The 18,302-nt window shown below is 37.8% G+C and overlaps 1 protein-coding gene across 4 annotated transcripts in view; it reads right to left on the bottom strand.

The window, feature by feature from the left end:
• Window positions 1-4,768: 4,768 nt before the first annotated feature.
• Window positions 4,769-18,302, bottom strand: part of LOC120724642 (disks large-associated protein 2) — an 83,031-nt gene continuing 69,497 nt past the window's right edge. For all 4 annotated transcript variants that reach the window (XM_040016920.1, XM_040016921.1, XM_040016919.1 and 1 more), the window contains 4 exons: window positions 15,959-16,176; window positions 13,783-13,936; window positions 11,459-11,678; window positions 4,769-8,407 (listed from right to left, as the gene is read on the bottom strand). In XM_040016920.1, coding sequence (XP_039872854.1) covers window positions 7,593-8,407; window positions 11,459-11,678; window positions 13,783-13,936; window positions 15,959-16,176 — 1,407 coding nt within the window. In that variant the 3' untranslated portion in view covers window positions 4,769-7,592. The remainder of the gene's footprint in view (window positions 8,408-11,458; window positions 11,679-13,782; window positions 13,937-15,958; window positions 16,177-18,302) is intronic.

Below are 18,302 nucleotides of genomic sequence, written 5' to 3'. Positions count from 1 at the left end.
TTCTCATTCTTAATGTGAAGACTGCCTTTGACTGATGTAGTAAAAAGCATTGCATGTTGTATTTCAGCATATGGATCTTTTTGAAGTTTCACTTTTGGCATTTTTAAAATTTCACACGAAATGGTTACGATCACCCTATGACCAAATGCGTTTCTGTTTGTATTTGATCTCATGAGTTTTAGTCACACTTTACATGAAGTGCAAGTACATGGGCACACATAAAAAACACTTATCACTACTTTACAATTACAATTAAATTAAAACATTTGAAATTAGCATATTTTGCATATGTGGTTCAGATTCCCAATTGATTATATCGGCACAATTAGGGAAAATAAAAGAGAAACCTTTTGTACTTACATGGACTTTATGTAAAGTGCAACCCAATACTATTCCATAACAATAATTTTGGTGCAAAAAATATAACAGACCTCCACTCTCGTGCTTTTCAGCCAGACCTCTCAAACCTTTTGCTTCTTTGTGTTCAACACTTAAATTTCAGAAAAACCGTTGGGAAAAGTTCTGACAGTGTCTCCGCTCCGTCCGACTCCCGCCATTTGTGCCAGAGGCTGTTCTTGCCATAGTTGTGGACTCAGACTGGCAAAGAGGCTGGTAAGATGCTGTTCTTACTCAGATCAGGGTTGTGGGTTAATGATATGCAATGACTGACGAGCTGTGTACATGAGCATGGGGGCTGCGGATGTAACAAAATGAAGGTGAAATCTTCCGTGTTGCTTTGTTTTATTTAACTCTAGCTATAGAGAGTTAATGTCTAGTTTCACTTCAGTTTGACAAGGATAATGATAAAAATGGAACTTTGGTGTTTCTGTTATCTGAGTAATTTTGTTGCAATCAAAAAAATTTCCTAAGAAATTAGAGACAAGCGCATACTTTATATGGAAAACTAGCAAAAAGTATTTTCTGTTTTACATAACAGCATACATATAGCATGTAGTATACAACTTTTTTTCCCTAAAGTTTGTTCCCTAAACTTTGACTGAGCCAAAATAAATAACTGTGTCTGGCAAAAGCAACAAGAAAAAAAAGAAATAGAGAATTTTCTTTTCCTTGTTCCTATTCAGGCCCTATACTCTGTCCTGTGTTTAAACCTGAATATGACACTGGTGTTTTGAAAAGATGGAGTGGATTGATTGGTAAATGGATGACTGAATGGATGATTTGACGTAGGACAACTAGTTATACCTGACGGTGTGTAGAGGTCAATTGCAGATGATTCTATTGGGTTTACAAAATGTTTAAATTTAAATTTGTGTAGCCCTTTCTTTTACAATAAAACAAACATGTTGTTCATTGCCACATACATATATACATACAGTGGTGATGCCCCCATGGATGCAAGGTGGATTAACCTTGTATGTATGAGTATTTCAGAACAAACCAATACAAATCAATGGCCTAAACTACCACTTTTTTCAGTGTAATAACCCCCCGGCTGTTAAAACCAAAGTAAAGTTACTTGTACACTGTAAGCTCAAAGGTGTTGTCAAAAACAAAGACCAACATGATAAAAATTAGAAAAGGGTTTCCTGAGATTAGGTTAGTATATTTTGAGTGTGCAAAGACAACATGCTGGACTAATGTTGAGAATTCAATAGCACTCCATCTAAAACGTAAGTAGGCCTATCCTGGACGCTGTACTACGAAGCAAGATAAACATACCCAGGGTATGTTAGCTGGCTTCACTTACCCTAACATCAGTAAAAAGGTCAATAAGTTGACCCAGGGTTTATCAGTCTAGCTACAATTGTATATATGACCAGTGATAAACATGGCTAGGTAAACTGGCAGCAGAACAACAGACTTTTCAAAAGAAGATAACACTATTATTGGAAAAATATGAAGAGGTTCAATACACAAATAGATCTAAAGTAACAAAGTTATTGCAGACAAATGACCAGTATGAGAGTCTAATTGGCTATATCAATATAGTTTATCTATCTGAACCCAATAAGGAAAGTCTGCAAATATGCATTTTTTCAGCTGCAGCCCTGATGAGGTTCAACTATAGGAGTAAAGGCTTGACATTATGCAATTCAAGCATAGGCTTAGACTATATACAGTATTAATTCTGTTATAATAAATCCATGAGTCCAAAAATGCTCCCTGTTATCGGATTGCATATTAATGCTTATAGAACAAAAGTTTTAAAAAAAGAAAATAATTTGACCCAAACCGGAAAAAGCAAGGAATAAAGTTCCTTGGTTATTGGTTAGTGGTGACTTCATAGCTTTTAATCTGTAATCTTAAACAGAACCTGCTCCAGAGCACCTTAGGTCTGCAGAATTAGTTACCATGGGGATATACCCCTAACTTTATAATAGCAGAAACCCAGGGTTAACTCAGAAGCTACCTGGATAAGTCCAAATCCTGCTTTGTAGTACAGGCCTGTGGTTTATCAAAAGATTTGTTTCACAGAAACTGAGAAGTAACTATAGGATATGACTGTTAGTGGGCTAACATGTTCTAGGTTTGCTACAGTATATCTAGTCATCTCACTACGAACAGAGAGTTTAAGATTACTCATAAGTTAATTTATCTACTGAGAGCCCCCGATTACAAGTTTAACATGATTTGTAGCCTGCTTGAAAAAAATCCACTTTCTGGTATATTTAAAAATAAACATATCAGTGTCCAAAATACCCAAATATTCTACCATGATGTGAGACGGTAGAATGCTATAAAATACCATTTACACCACCCCATTTAAAATGAAAATAGTGTCTATCTTTCCCTTAAAACTAATCTTAAAGCAACTGCTAAAAACAAGTGACTTTACTACACATTAACAAAGGTATATTAAGCATTGATTTGTGGTGGTTTGTAGAAGAAAGCTGTTATGCTGGTCAGAACCTGCCTTAAACACAGTGTGTGCTGATTTTACTCCCCTCGGTTTTCATAAAGAAAAATATATACAATGGTTAAAGCAAGAGGGTGAATCACTGCTAAAACTAATGAATTTAAACAGAACTGTAATATTAAAAGAAATGAACAAAAAATTAATTATGGTCTTTGTTAAAAGGCTTCATGCACATCTCAGTTAAATTAGGAGGCAGTTGTGCAGAAAAGATTTTAAAAGTATATTGTTCAAAATTGCCAGTGGCTAACACTAGGCCAACATGTGGGTATTTTTTGTTATATGACAAACTTTTTTTCTTTTTTTGAAAAAGATCCAGAACTGCTATAAAATCTTAATATAAAATTGAACTCAATTTTGAAACAGATGAAAACAATGAAATGTATTATACATACTTATACATGATGGCATATTTAACTTATGATATCTCATTTTTATCAAGTGAAAATGTTAATGACAGACAAAATGTATGAAAAACATACAAAAAAGATAGAATAAAGCGGTTCCCTACCAGACCTACCGTACTCTCTACGCCCCCCAGCTAAGCTACGGAGGCCTAAAATGGGGGAAACGACAAAAAAGGAAAACAAACAAACAAACAAAAACAAAAAAGGTGATAGCTTAGTAGAAAAGCAAGACATATTGAGAGGGTCAAAGTAAAAGACACTGTGCCAGGCTTGTGTTGTGTATTTGCAGTGTGTTGAAGAGTATAGATTTTAGACACAAAAAAATGCTATCAGTGCCGTAAGGTCAGTCGCATCTTTGAACGCCACTGTAAAGCTATGATCCCTATTTTTCCATTTTAAATTATCATAAACATCATAAACATTTCAATCCATTGTTTTATATCAATTTATGAAAAATACATAAGGCCAATAAAAGTTTGAAATAAATAATCACAAGAAACACCACAATAAGCAAAAATAAAAGAGGAAAAAACGTATCACACAGTTTTCATTCATTTAACAAAATAAGCATAAGCTAACAAGTGCAGGCTAAACTATCATTTAAAAAGAATGCTTTCTTTTTTTTTTCTTTTTTAATTTGACAAAATCGTATTCACTTAACAATGCAGTCTGAGATCCCTGAAAATTAGCTTGTTTTCTCCAAGACACCATAAATAAATGCAGGAAGAGAACACAGGGATAGAAAAAGATTTATATTGAAGCAGTGTTACAGGTTCAGGTGAGATCAGATTCCATCCAAAAACCCCTGTCCCATTAACTGGACTTCACAGAGTTGGCACAGTTGTTGCATCATATCTCTGGATGACAAGGAAATGTAAACAAAAACTAATGGCAAAATTGACTACATATTGAAACATATTAGATACTGTAGACAGAATTTCTTACAAATAGTTATATATTTCATTACAGAAAATATGGTTGCATGATAAAAAATAATTGCAAATACCCTTTGTCTATTTCATCTTCGGTCTGTTTTTTTTAATATGTATATCCTTCACATATATGATTTGAAAATATTATTTAGATCTGTATTTTTGCTACATTTCAACTTGCTTCAAGGGAAGGGTAATATCTTTGAGCAAAGTAATAAAATGAAAATGAATGACTGGATTAAACTTATATTTAAAAAAATTGGTGCATTCCCTGGCATCAATCAGTCATGAGTTTGCAGTTTAGTTGTATATAGATCGAGAAGAATGTTAAGCATTTGTACAGCATTTCCAAATATATTATTGGAGGCCTATTTTCTAATTTGGCTGTATTTGGTAAAATTGTTATATGATTATTCAGTTTTTTGTATGGAGTGTCACAAAACATGTAGATGCTACTACATAGCTGGAATCTCATCCCTTCCCCCCCAAAAATCGTAGATTCTTAGGTACATACAGGCTAAATTAGTAGAAATGTGGATGAAACAACTTTTTTGCAGCCAACACTTAAGGAAACCTTAGCGTTGCCCATGGCTCATGCAAAAATAAGAACGTTTTTTTTCCAAAGAGTCACCAATATTTTCTGGAAATGTGATTCCATTTCCGAAATTGATGACCGGCATGAAGGCTCAACATAAACGTTCATATCTAAAACTGTTAAAATGTAGCTACATACAACAGGAAACAAAGGACTTGCATAGAATGAATGAACGCAGATTGGAGACGTCACGATTGGCCAGTCTTCAGCACCTTTAAATTAGTTTACATTCCCCAAACAATGGGAAACAATGTAAGAGAATGCCACTGCAGTCCCCTCTTAAGCATTCAAAAAGCAGAATTATGAACAAAAGCCTATCCAAATGTTTTTCATATTTGTACATGTATGTATATATATATATATATACTTCATACTAAAATGATTATAGGCTAAATGTTGTCACAGTCATAAGCCTTTCACTGTAATCTTTTATGATTTTATGATTTAATTATGCTAACCCAACCTGTAATGGTCTGTAATGAAAATTTCAACGTCTTATGTTTAGGTTAAAGCTAAATTAAATAAGTTACAATGTTTTAAAATGTATAATCAGTATTGCAAATAGTAGACAATCATAGCAATACACTTGAGCTTATCCGTATATGTCCTAATAAAACCACAACTTTGGACTTGTTGTCAAACATCCCCATCTACAGATTGAAATTTATTCAGGTGTTTGAGCTCAGGTTTAACAGCTTGCTGAAACAGGTGTAGGATACTCCTACAGCAGAAACTCAAAAGGAAATGTCTGCCTTCCTCCTTTTGTGGCTTCAACATTAATTCTGATTCACCTTTGTTACAGCCTTTGTACAACTGTCAGCTTATCAAAATGCCGCTTTATTCTGTGAATATTGTTTTTTTGGGTCGTGCAAAACAGGAAGAAGAACCACTCTCTTTATAAATTGAGAGATGATGCCTCTTCTTTATTTAAAGTCCTTGCTGAAGGTTCACATTTCAGTCGGGGTTTGATACATATAGGCTTCCGGTGGTCCTGTGCTGCAGTCCAAAGATAAGTCCTGTCAAACTTGTTTGCTGTTGGACTCTTTTTCCACACCTTTCAGTATTAACTTTGGTATGCCTTGCAGGTATAATGTGACAATGGAGGGGATGAGGGCAATATCAGTGGCTAATGAGCAACTATTATTTTATAAGTAAGAGGCAGAATGAGCAGTTAGCCAAATAGAGCAGATGATTCTGGGCTCCCACCCATTAGGGCTTGACAGGAGCCCAGCTAAGCCATCACTAGTGAGGCGGTGTTAGTACATTCAGTGGCACTATACTGCACCTCTGGGGACATATCGAAGAGGTAGAGGCCCTCAGTGGCTCTGATTGTCTACTTACAGGGACCAGTGTTTCTCTGTTATAGTGATGAACAGCCTCAGCATTTTATCACTGGAGAAATATGATAGGATTTAGATCAAATATATGTTTTTTTTAGAGCTAAAATAAAATAAATGTGACTAGTTAAGACATTTTTCATAACAGTTGAAGAACATTCACTTAAAACAACAGGTGAAACACTGTTATAAACTTCTGACTTCATCATGATGTGCAAAAAACAGTGGGGTGATGAACAGGATGAGACAAATAAAGATGGACATTGAAGACTGGTAAACGTGTGTTTGGTTTAGAAACCCAGTTACTACTTTAACCCCTCTCGGCGCTTTCAGAACACAGTATGTTTGTAACTGCAAACAGTACAAGTATTGAATATAAGTTTCTCTATTTACAAAATGATACATTTATATACATATACAGAGTTTCAACATAAATGCAGTTTGTGCAGGAATGAGTTGAAGCCAGTACATTCAAACTTGATAATTTCTGTGAATTCCCCTTTACTGTTTTACGCTTTGCTGGCTGTTTGACTTCGTAGTCAATCAGAATAATTTATCGTAAACAATTCTGGTCAGGGACTAGGTCCTCAGAGCCTTGAGACAGTGCAATCCATACAGTGTTCCAGAGAATAGGACTTTTAAACCATTTATGAGGGTTATGACAGATTGTTTTCACCACTACCTGCTGTTTCCTAAACTACTGTTTGATCTTTATGCTGCGTGGTTCATCTGTTCACCACTGAAAATATGCTCATATGTTGGAAATTAAAAAGAAAAATGCCCATTTCAACTGGAACTGGCTACAAAATGGAAGAAGGCAATGGCAAAGGAATGCTTTGATTACGATAACTGAAACATAAATTATATATCAATATATCCTTAAATAATGTATTCATCTTTAATGCATTCATTAAAAAACTAGGGTTTATAAAGTTATTCACAGTATTTTTTCAGGTGCTTAAGAGAATGTTTCTACATGAAGAGAAACTGGAATGAACATGAGCTATTCAAATTCATGTGCAGAAACAGACTGAGATATGCGTCACCTCACATTGGCTGATAGTTGAGTTATATTGTTGAATATCCCTCAAATTTCCAATCATGATTACTTAAATTGGCTTTTTTGAGTATTTAAGACAGCGGAGGGAAGATGATGCTGCACTCGTTGGCACTTGAGGATCTGAATATCAGTCACATTCTCCCTCAGATTATGATGTCACCTCATTCTGGTGTGAAACAAAATAATTACTTTGTTCGATGGCTAAGCAAGACACTTGTTAAAAGATTGCTTGAACAATAGTGAAACCTGTTCAAGAGATGACAGACTCTGTGTCTGCATAGCGTAAAGGGACATCTAATAACAGCATGGTTCTGCTCCCCTTTTCTGAATTTTCAGGTTTTCAGCCCGTTTTCCTTATTTCATTTTCCAATTACATGTATGTATGGCTAAAATGACATAGACAGGTATGACATGGGCCCACTGGTGTACTTCCTGCTCCACAGTTCTAGACTGGCGCTTCTGTGACCACCTGTGTGGCCAGTTGTGTCTGGCTGCTTATGAGCCTTTTGCTTTTTGTTGATCTCCCATGGGAAATCCTCTATTGGAAGTGGGCTGGCGGGGCTGCCTGACCCCTCTGGCGTGCTTTCAGGAGTTCCCTCTATAATCTCAATTCGAGGTGGGTCCATCAAATCCATGATACTGAAGGGTGCTGGCTCGGGTTGGCACATCACTGACTTGTCCTCTGTGTTTTGTCGTACAGACCAGCTTGAGCCTGCTTGAATTCCTATGGAAACTCTGTCATCTGTTTGTGTGGTGCTGTCGCTGCAGGGCTCCCGGCACAAAGTCCACATATTGTAGCACTGAGTAAAGTTGAAGAAGTTGCTGTTGAAAGTTTTTAATTCCCCACAGACATCTCTGCGCAGCTCTGCTAGTTCGTAGCGCATTGCAGAGATTTCATCCTTCCACTGCATGTTGAAGGCAGCGACCATGTTAGCAGACTCCTTAAAGGCCTGAATGGCCTGAGGAACCGGTTGCTCAGAGGTGGCTATTGGTGAGGCGGTAGGGACCCTGTATGAAGGTGGAGGTGCCGGTGGGATCGAGATGGCTGTTACCGTGGAGCTAGTACTGTGCTGGCTGCGTGCAGCAGCAGTTTCTCTCTCTAGCCTCTCGAGCTCCGCATAGGCAGAGGAGCTAGCACCATCATCATCCTCGATCATGTCATCATTTAGTAAGGATGTTCCATCCAATACATCATATCCCTCTGGAAGAAAAATGTGAATATGCAAACAGAAGGACATTCAGGGTGAAAAGAACAGCTGGAGTGGGATTTGACTGGGATTCTGATCTACAGTATAACACATATCTATGGAAAACATACAGTATGTGAGTGGAAAGTTCCAAAGATGTACAAGCTCTGATCTATTGATTTCCCATTTGGTTTGACAGATTTAACGTTAAGTAACGCACCTGCACCCACCACAAGCATTAGAAATGTGCACGGCTAAGTTGTAGGTGAATATCGGTCAGCCAAAACCTGCTTAAAAATGCACCTTTACTGAAATATGCTTTTCAGTTCTTTTACTCCACAAAGGCAACGATTATGACCTAACTCACATACTGCAGGCTTTTCACAATGTTTTTACACTGCCTTCTCAGTCATCTCAAGGCTTCTTTCCATCTTTTCACTGCACAGCACAACAAAGAGTGGAATTAAACATGAAATACATCAATCATTATCAAATCATAGATTCATTTTTTTTTCTGAGAACCCTTTCTCAAACCATGTCAAATGTTTCTGACTTACTTAAAATTTGTGCAATTTTGTGCAAAAGAAAAGATGCAAAGGGAGTAGAAGAATCACAAGAAGCAGATATGAACCCTATTGAACATATCAGGTCCAAGGTGGCTGATTTAGACCATGTGAAATATTCAAACCCGGTGAGGGCTGCACCAGGGAGAGGCTGCAATCCCACAGTCCAAGACAGTTGACAAAATCACTGCCAAGAGTTAGACTCTGCCACAAGTGGCCTTTTGAAAAGAAGCCAGATTTTCATGAAAGAAAAAAAAAAAAGTTCACACATGTACAACAGGTAGATGCTGCGCTCACAAATGATTGGAGACAGTGGCAATGCGATAACATTCACTGCTATTTTATGCTGAAGCATGAAAACATTCTGAAGAGTCTGGGCAGAACATACCGCATACATTTACACTTACAATGTGGTCTAAGAACACTTAAAATAGAGACGTGGTAAACAACTCACAAAAGCCAGCATCACATTCATCACTGTAATCAATATTCAGCGTTACCAGTGCTCTAAAAATAAATCAACATGTCTGAGGTTTTATGAGTTGTTTGACACCATGTTTGCTACTTGGGATAACATAAGGCGATATTTCTACCAACTACATATAAACTTTATCTGCTATTTTTACTGAGAAGGCAGTGCAAAAACACACATATACATAGATATATGTATGCGTGTCAACATTAAAATACCTGCAACAATCATCACTGATGCCTCCAGTTGTTCTTTCCCCTTGGTTATCCTTCAAGAGATGGATGGTCAAATGGAGAGGGGTTTGCTGTTCGTCTGCCCTACGGAGCACCACGGGGTCCCTTCCCCACTCAAGGGCCCACTAGCCTCAGGGTTTGGGTCATAAGTTGCTTACAGTTTAATAATAATAGTAATAATCTAGTACTGCAGACTAACATAAAAACAGGATTCCATGAATAAGCGATTCTCTCTTATTTTATTTTTATTTTATGGCCACTATTCACGCATAATTATAGTGCATCCCAAAAACAAGTAATATTTACAGTACGGGTTGTATGGGAGGTGACAGTACTGTATATTTTATCAGCATCCAGGGAGTCCTTTCTCTGAGCTGCTACAGTCTTATATTGCATGTTGTAATCGATGCATTATGCTAATCTTGGTAATACAATTTCAGAACATAATGTACAGTCAACTGCTTGTTTTCGCCCATGTTGAGCTGACAGATTTGGAGCAGAGTTAAATGAATAGCGTTAAGCAAATAAGACGGTGGGATTGGAGAACACTCCTTTGTCCTCAGTACTTCTGTCACATCGTAGAAATCGTAGATGGAAACCCAATTGAGAATGAAAGGATAAAAAACAAAAACAAAAGTCCAGATTCAACAAGAAAACAAAGGCAACAAAATGAATAAAACTGCAAATGTCTCCAATATTAAATTGACAGAGAAGTGTACAAAAACAGTAAAAATCCAGGTAATCCATAATATTAAAAAAATGCATGTAATTAGAGAAAAAAAAATGTTTCAATAGGGTTCATAGCTTTACTCTTGCAGGCAAACACCAAATACACTCAGTGAGGGAGTTACCGCAAAGACTGTGCTTGCACAAAGAACCTGAAATGCTAAATAAAGGGAAATATTGTTTGAACTGTGTCACAAAAAACCTTGAAATTATTGCATTTTTACATTGACATATCATTCATTGGGACATTTGTTAGCATTAACTCGAGTTTCATGCAACACAGTACAACAATACTGTTAGTAAAGTTTTTTTCTTTCAAACTCTAACATGTGTAGTGTAGTTTCTTTGTGCAACCAGCATGTAGGTGTGCATATGTACTAGCTGCTAAAGCTTGTTGACTTACCTTAAATTGTTTGTTTGTTGTTGTTTTTTTTTTACATTTTTTTTATTTTATGTAGCCAATTGCAAGGTCCGTTACAAAGTTTGTGCTAATGGGGGAGTACAGGTGAATGCTTTTGTCCTCTCAAACAAGTATATCAGTGACCTACTGCTCCCCTGCCCCCTGGCCCATTTTGTTTTTCACCCCTCCCTAAGTAACTCACACGCTTTTCATAACACATAAATAACACCACACTTTAACATGCTTTGGTTCGGGCCTGTTCCTTTTAGGCATGCCATGTAATGTGGCTGTGCTGTGTTATTATACTGTGTACTATGGCCATGTGTTGCCGTCTTAATGTTTAAAATGTAGCTCTCCCACCCCTATCCTAGATTAAAGCTCGGCAACACCACAACTGACCAATCAGAAGCTTGGCTAATGATGCATGACTCATGCAACGTAACACACAAGCAGGTCCATCTAAACAACTGGGAGTATGCAGTGGCAAAAAAACAAACACACGTACACCATAGCTTCCAAAGAAAATAACTGGAATCATTCAGCCCGGCATCTCTGAAGCTCAAGGGTTCCCCACTGTACATATTTAGGTATGTCAAGTTTGTGCGCATGTATAGGATATATGAAGATATGTAATCTAAGCCCTCTCTTATTCAGGGGGGGGATTGTTTTACCTGTTGTGGATCTGAGAGTTGAAGTGACAGTGGAGGATGTCATTGAAGGCAAGCAGTCGTCATCTTGGGAATAACCAGCCTGAATTGCACGGAGGTAACTGTGGCTTCGAGTGCGGAACGAACCAGGCAGGTCCAAGGCCTCCATGGCCTGGGATTCTACTTCACTAAAAACGGACTCGCAAACTGACTCAAACTGGCCATTGATCTCAGTCTCACTCACCTGAGAGACAAAAACAGGAATAGCAGTCCTTAATTTTTCCTCTTCCTTTCTCTTTCTCACTTTGATTCTTCCCCTTTGCACAGCAAATATGAAGGAGTGTTAGCATAAGGAAACGCCGCTGTCAGTTTCGACCTTAAACTGAATAAATGTCAGATCAAATGGGGGAAAAAAAATTCAGATGACAACAAAAAAACAATAAGAAAAATAGCCAGTTTGAGTTATAAAGCAATAAATTGATCACAAAAGACGTTCTATACAGTATACTGAATGCTAACAGATGGAAGATATCTCATAAGTGGAAGAGCTTAGAAGTACAATAAACTGCTCTGTGTAACAAGATTCATTTGTTAATGTCAAAATCGTGTACTCATCAAAGGGAAATGTTATTTTACAGCTAAGTGCTGAACGTGTCTCTGTAGTGTAGTAGTTAAAGCATTTGCCTAACCACCAATAGATCCCCAGTTCAATCCTACGAGGAGACACAAATCCCTTTGGGGCTGCGTCAGGAAGGACATCTGGCACGAAAACTCTGCCAAATCAAACATGTGGAGTTTACCTGTTCTGGAAACTCCTTGTGAATGAGGGAAGAGCTAAAAATAGCTTCTTTTTTTAGTGATACAAATTGTGTTGGCTGCATACTTTTGTTTATATTTGAATTATGTAATACTTTTTGTAAATGTTAATGTACTATTGAGATAATATTGCCTTTTCATTATTACTTTAGCCTTTACTATTTAAAAACGGGAATGATTTGCTATTAATTAGACCTTTTCCAGTAATGGAAAACTAAGTGTTAGCACGTAAGGGTGTAAACTGATTTTTCAACCTGTGTTTTAGCCAAAATCTCTCCTCATTGTTACTCCATGTACGTATTGAAGGTCCAATGGTGGATGTGTCTCAGATCTTGCAGCAGTAACCACATCTTAAGCCACCATGGAGGTCCAAACGGACTTAATTCATCCAAATGTATAGATTCATAGAAGAAGAAGGTATTTGAATTTGAATTTATTTGAATGATGATGTTGGTTCAAAACGTGTATTTATTTCATCTCTAGGCCTACACTAGTACTGTAGTACATTGCTCGAGGGTGACAAAAAAGCCCTGTCAACCAAAACAAACGAGTTGGCATGCTAAAACAACACTAGGCTCAGTGTATCAGTAGCCTGTTCCAGATATCAAGATGCAAACTTGCTGATGTGACACTGATGTCCTAATTTAACAATTATGTGTAATTTCACATTTTTTTTTATGAGCAGATAACACTTCAGAAACAAACTGTAAACCATGTTGGACTGTGTCTGGAATTGATTTAGACATAAGCTTTCAGATAAATCATCTGTACCCAAACAGTAAAAGCAATAAGTTATTCCAATTTCGTTTGACTGATATAGCCAAGGCTTTGTATACAACAGGGATGTCAAACTCGCTTTACATTGTGGGCCACACAAAGCCCACTTTGAACTTAATTGGGCCAGACCAGTGAAATGCCCCTTTCTGTCAGTGTAAAGAGATTTAACAACACATTTAATCCCTGAGGTATCTTAATATTAGATAAAGAAGTCTAATTCAACAGCATGTGTCTTTTTGTACATAATAAAGAAATTGTGCTGTAGTTAATGAAAGAAATCACAGGAAAAATTCTAGTAGTTAATTTCCCAGACTTCTCTGTAAATATAAAACAGAAGTTTCTTGTTAACTCACTATAGACCCATTAGTCTACAGTAAATAGTAGATAGCGAATGTAATTTTATTTTTTTATCTACAACTTATTGACTTTAGTGTGGTATTAATGACCATGTGGGAGGTCTTAATTGTAGTAGTAACACTTATGAAAGTACAGTGAAAAGTCCATAATTCAAGCCCTCCTTCAAATTTTCCAAAGACATCTAGTAGGCCGGATTGGAGTCTTTGCCGAGCTGATTCTGGATCCTGGGCCTTATGTTTGACACCCCTGCTCTGCAATCTAATAATCAGGGGACCTCCCTTGGGTGCTTAGTGCCTCTGTGCTGTCCTCAGCACAGTGCTACTACATACAAACTGATATAAGCTCTCAGTGATGTGTCCAGGTGTTGCCTCTGTGTGATGCATGTGTTTGAGACTCACCTGGCTGACGCAGCTAGCCTGACTGAGGGTGCTGACGGCGCGCATGTAGCTCTGGTTGCGAGAGCGGAAGGGCGGGGGATGAAAGGTGGCGGGGTCCAGCGTGACACTAGGGTGGGGCTGTATATCTCTTGTGGTTTGCAAGTGGTAGCCCTGGCTGAACAAGGACAGGGGGCAGGGACAGACACGATTTCACAGTTCAAAAGCCACAAAGGTAACATCTGGAACACACTGTAGTTTATAAATCCGCTGGTTAGCATCTGTTGGCACGGCCTTATTTGTGATTAAATGAAAATGAACTTCTACATGATACCCTCTCACTTCTACATGATACCCCCTCACCCCTCTCATTTTTAAATATCCTCTAGTTCCATGATAAAACACTAGTTCATTCATCCCAAAATCATAGAGAGCATGCATAGCTAGGCTGTGGCTCTTATTAGGGAAACAGTGACAGCATGGAGTTACAGTAAGAGATTATTACATTCTCCACCAGAGGATAAACAAAACATAAGAGCTGTTTTGTTTGTGGACAAAAGCAAAAGTGATCAGTTCCCCACTGAGATGATGGTAACAAAATTAGCACTCAGTGGCAGTAGAGATGACGGATTCACGACAGCTCCCTAGCTTCAAGAATTTGGCTGCGTTTGAAAGTCACAGTGCCTGAAAACAAACAGTCACAGAGAACAATAAATTGGGGGGAAAAGCTGTGTTTCAGCTTAGGTAGAGCAATGACATCACGAATACGCCAATTAAAAAACACTCTGTATGTTGTTCTGGTTTAGCATGAAAAAGATACACATGGTCACCATTTACCAGCGAGAGATCATTAGGAAATCATTAAATGGAGGTGGTAAGATCCTGAGAAGCGAAATCTATCTGTTCTAAAACAGCCAACTGATGTACACTCTGCTTTAAAAAGTAACATCACACAAATCATCTGGATAATTAATCTCAATTTGTCCAGTGCAGCACCTTTTGCAACATGTTATTTGTATATTAACCCTGATTAGAATAATTACCAACAAAATACTATCTACCACATTTATATTAATGAGTAGATCACATTAGAGTGAAAGTGAATGGTAAAATTGTCAATAATTAAGGTTTGTTGTAATTGTAAAGGCAACACAGTAGTGCAGGAGGGTCTTGGGTTTGGCTCCACAGGTCGACTGGGGCCTTTCTATGTGGAGATTGCATGCTCTCCCTTTGTCAAAGTCTGTCTAGGATCAAAACACAGACATATATACTCCACACTTGGCTGGGTTACAGAACAAACCCGTCACTTCCCCCAAGGCTTTTCATCAAGCAGTGTTAACTTTAACGTATGCCCTTCCATGTGTCACCTCTCCTGCATTTGAACCGGCTCTCTTTCTTTCTTCTTTTGACAGAATTGTCAGCAATAGCGTGATGCGGCGATGCAGTGTTTGTGTATGGTATATCAAAAATTTATATCAAACTCAAAACCAGTTGGTGCCACAGCAATCACCAGAGCACGGCTGCAGCTGACCCATGAAACAGTTGTAGAAATACAGTGCTTGGCAGGCAATGCCTAAGACCAAAAAAGAGCCAACCACAGCAACCATACAAGCCAACAAAGGTACTATTGTTTTCCAAAGTAACTTCACTTGAAATCACCTGACTGTTCAATTTAGTCATATCTCTCAGGGACAGCTAAACAAAAAGCAGCATTAACAAACAGCAATTTTACTTTGACAGCATGTAGGCAGAGCAGTGAGACTGTTTATTTATATAGACGACTCTGAATGTTCTTGCTTTGAGCACCAACTAAACACAGCATGCAGCAACATTTTGTTAGCAGCAAGTGTTGCATCAAAACTCCCAACTTTCCACTTGTATTGAAGTATGAAAAAAAACAACTTGTGTCCTCAGCGTTGACTCCAATAAATTCTAGCCAAGCAACAATTAACACTGAAATCCAAGCAGCTCAACTGGTTCACCCTGAAGCAACACCAGAGATACTGCTATTGATGAGCGTTGGTTTTGTCATGTAAATATTTGAAACTTGTGAAATAAAAGGGAAATGAATCACAGTCCATCATCTTACCTTTTTTTGAGTAAGACCTTAGTGAACCCATGATAAAAACTGGAATATTTAAATGAATACACAGCATTGCCGTGGGCACACTAAGTCAATACGTTAGGCAACCAGGCCTACCTGTGGGAGTCTAAATGGGGTCTCTGCATGGCTGATTTGAGGACAAGAGCATCTGACCGAATGGTCTTTTGTGGAGAGGTCTTAGGGCTGGTGTCAGAGTCCCCACTTTCATCATCCACCTCTCCCATTGCTTTAACATAGCTACTGCTTCGCATCCGCCGACATGGGATCTCGTCATCCTTCTCACCTGGGTATCCACTCCACTCATCTTGGGGCACCTGTGGAAGATGGCACACCTACATTTAATACAATACAGACATTTATAACAATTAGGTTGAAGTAGTTCAGGATATTACTTGTTATTCCTGCAAGTCTGTGATAAAACGATGATGAGTACTATAGCAATATTTAGCCATGTACAAAATATACAGCTTTGACAGGGTTGTGTAAATGAAAGATATTTCCAAATACAGCTTGAAAATTACCCATATAAGTGTGAAAAGTGTATTAGCTATGTGTTTTTTAACCTAAATGGAAAAATCAAGTAAAGGAATTGTGTATCACAGTGATGCCAAGGATGTTATCAGTGAAAATATAAAGTTGTGAGACCGTAACATAAAGCAAATTTTTTAATAATTATAAAGATTTATCCAAGTGGTTTCACAGCAGTGTACAAACTTTGGTCTCCAGCTGTACCCAATTTTGGGCTGATTAAGAAATAATAACTGGTTACTTTGTTACGTGGACTTGTTCAACTGCTTGTTAACATAAATATACAATCAGCCAACTCAGTGCAGTTCGGTGTATTTAGGCATGAAGAGATGGTCAAAATGTCCTATTGGAGTTCAAACTGAGCTTCAGGAAGAAAGGTGATTTAAGTGACATTGAACATGGTCATATATTGGGATTTTCCCACATAAACATATATAGAGATATGAGAAATAGTCATGATTTAACAAGAAGGGCAATTACTTTTACACACAGGACCAACTTTTTTCCCTTAATCAATTAAATCATCATTTAAAAACTGCATTTTGTATTTACTCTGGTTATCTTTGTCTAATATTAAAATGTGTTTGTTTGATCTGAAACACATAAGTGTGACAAATAAAACTAGGAAATCAGGAAGAGGGCAAACGCTTGTTCACACTGCTTTTTTTCCATTCATAAATGTTTAGGTAGCCCAAAACTACCCAGCCCATCACTAAATTACGGAGTGAAATTCATTATCACATTTCTTAAAAGTAAAATGGCACTTTACATCCGCACGGTCAACATTCAGTTGAATGGACAGGGTTCAGCATCCTTTTTAGCAAATCGCTCATAATGCAAATCAAAATGTGGCCATATTTAAAGGATTTTTGGGAAGCAAATGAACACATTTGGCAAGGAATCAGTATGTATTTTTATGCACGCACAGAAAAGGCAGCCAATCATACCCCTGAGGCTTGGGCTGTAACTTTTAAGTCAGCATACTGTCATCACTGTAGTATTACTAATACAAAAACATACATGCGCTTCAATTAGCTTTGACTGTCAGCCAAATAAACACAAAATAAGCTTTTGGCATACTGCAGCTCAGAATTAGTTGTAAGGCAAATGTGATTGAAAACGACAAAAATAATGAACACTCATGTACAGTCATGTGAAAAAGAAAGGCTGACAGTATTCTATGCAGTCCTGTGAAAAACAAACTACACCCCATGAACCAGTAGCTTGTGGCACCACCGTTAGCAGCAGTAATCGGTGAAGTAATTGTATTCTGTATGACTTTATCAGTCTCTCACATCGTTGTGAAGGAATTTTGGCCGACGCATCTTTACAGTTTTGCTTCAGTGCAAGCAAATGCTTATGTACACCTCTCTTAATGTCCCGCCACCGCATTTCAATCAGACTGAGGTCTGGATTTTAACCAGAATATTGCAACACCTTGTTTCTTTTCTTTTTCCATCATTATGCTGTAGATTTGCTGGTGCACTTGGGAACATGGGGACATCCACCCCTAGGAATATTATGCCATTGTATTAACACACACCTGAATGCTCCAGACCAGCAGAACTTCTGCTTTAACAAAGGTGGTCCCACTTGCTGATGATCAGTTAATTAAGTGCATTCGATTAGCAGCACTTGGCTGCTACTTACCGTACACCCCTGATTTCTATGGAAGCAGCAAGGCTGTACTCTTTCATGTGACTGTATGTATTAGATGCTCATAGCCATAACATTATATATATGTAGCATAAATTGGTTTCAGTGTTTCAATTATAAGTACAATAAACAGGGACTTTGCTTAACACAACAGCATCAAGATTAGCATAGTGATTAAGTGATTCTGTTCTAATTATTCTACACTGTGCTGTGCAGTGCTGCAGATGTCTACTCATAATAATTGCGCTGATTTAGT

Source organism: Simochromis diagramma, unplaced genomic scaffold (genome assembly GCF_900408965.1).
Source record: "Simochromis diagramma unplaced genomic scaffold, fSimDia1.1 OVJJ01000802.1, whole genome shotgun sequence".
NCBI classification, from domain to species: domain Eukaryota; kingdom Metazoa; phylum Chordata; class Actinopteri; order Cichliformes; family Cichlidae; genus Simochromis; species Simochromis diagramma.
Note: the sequence above shows the minus strand (reverse complement) of the source record. Positions and strands in the feature narration are given on the sequence as shown.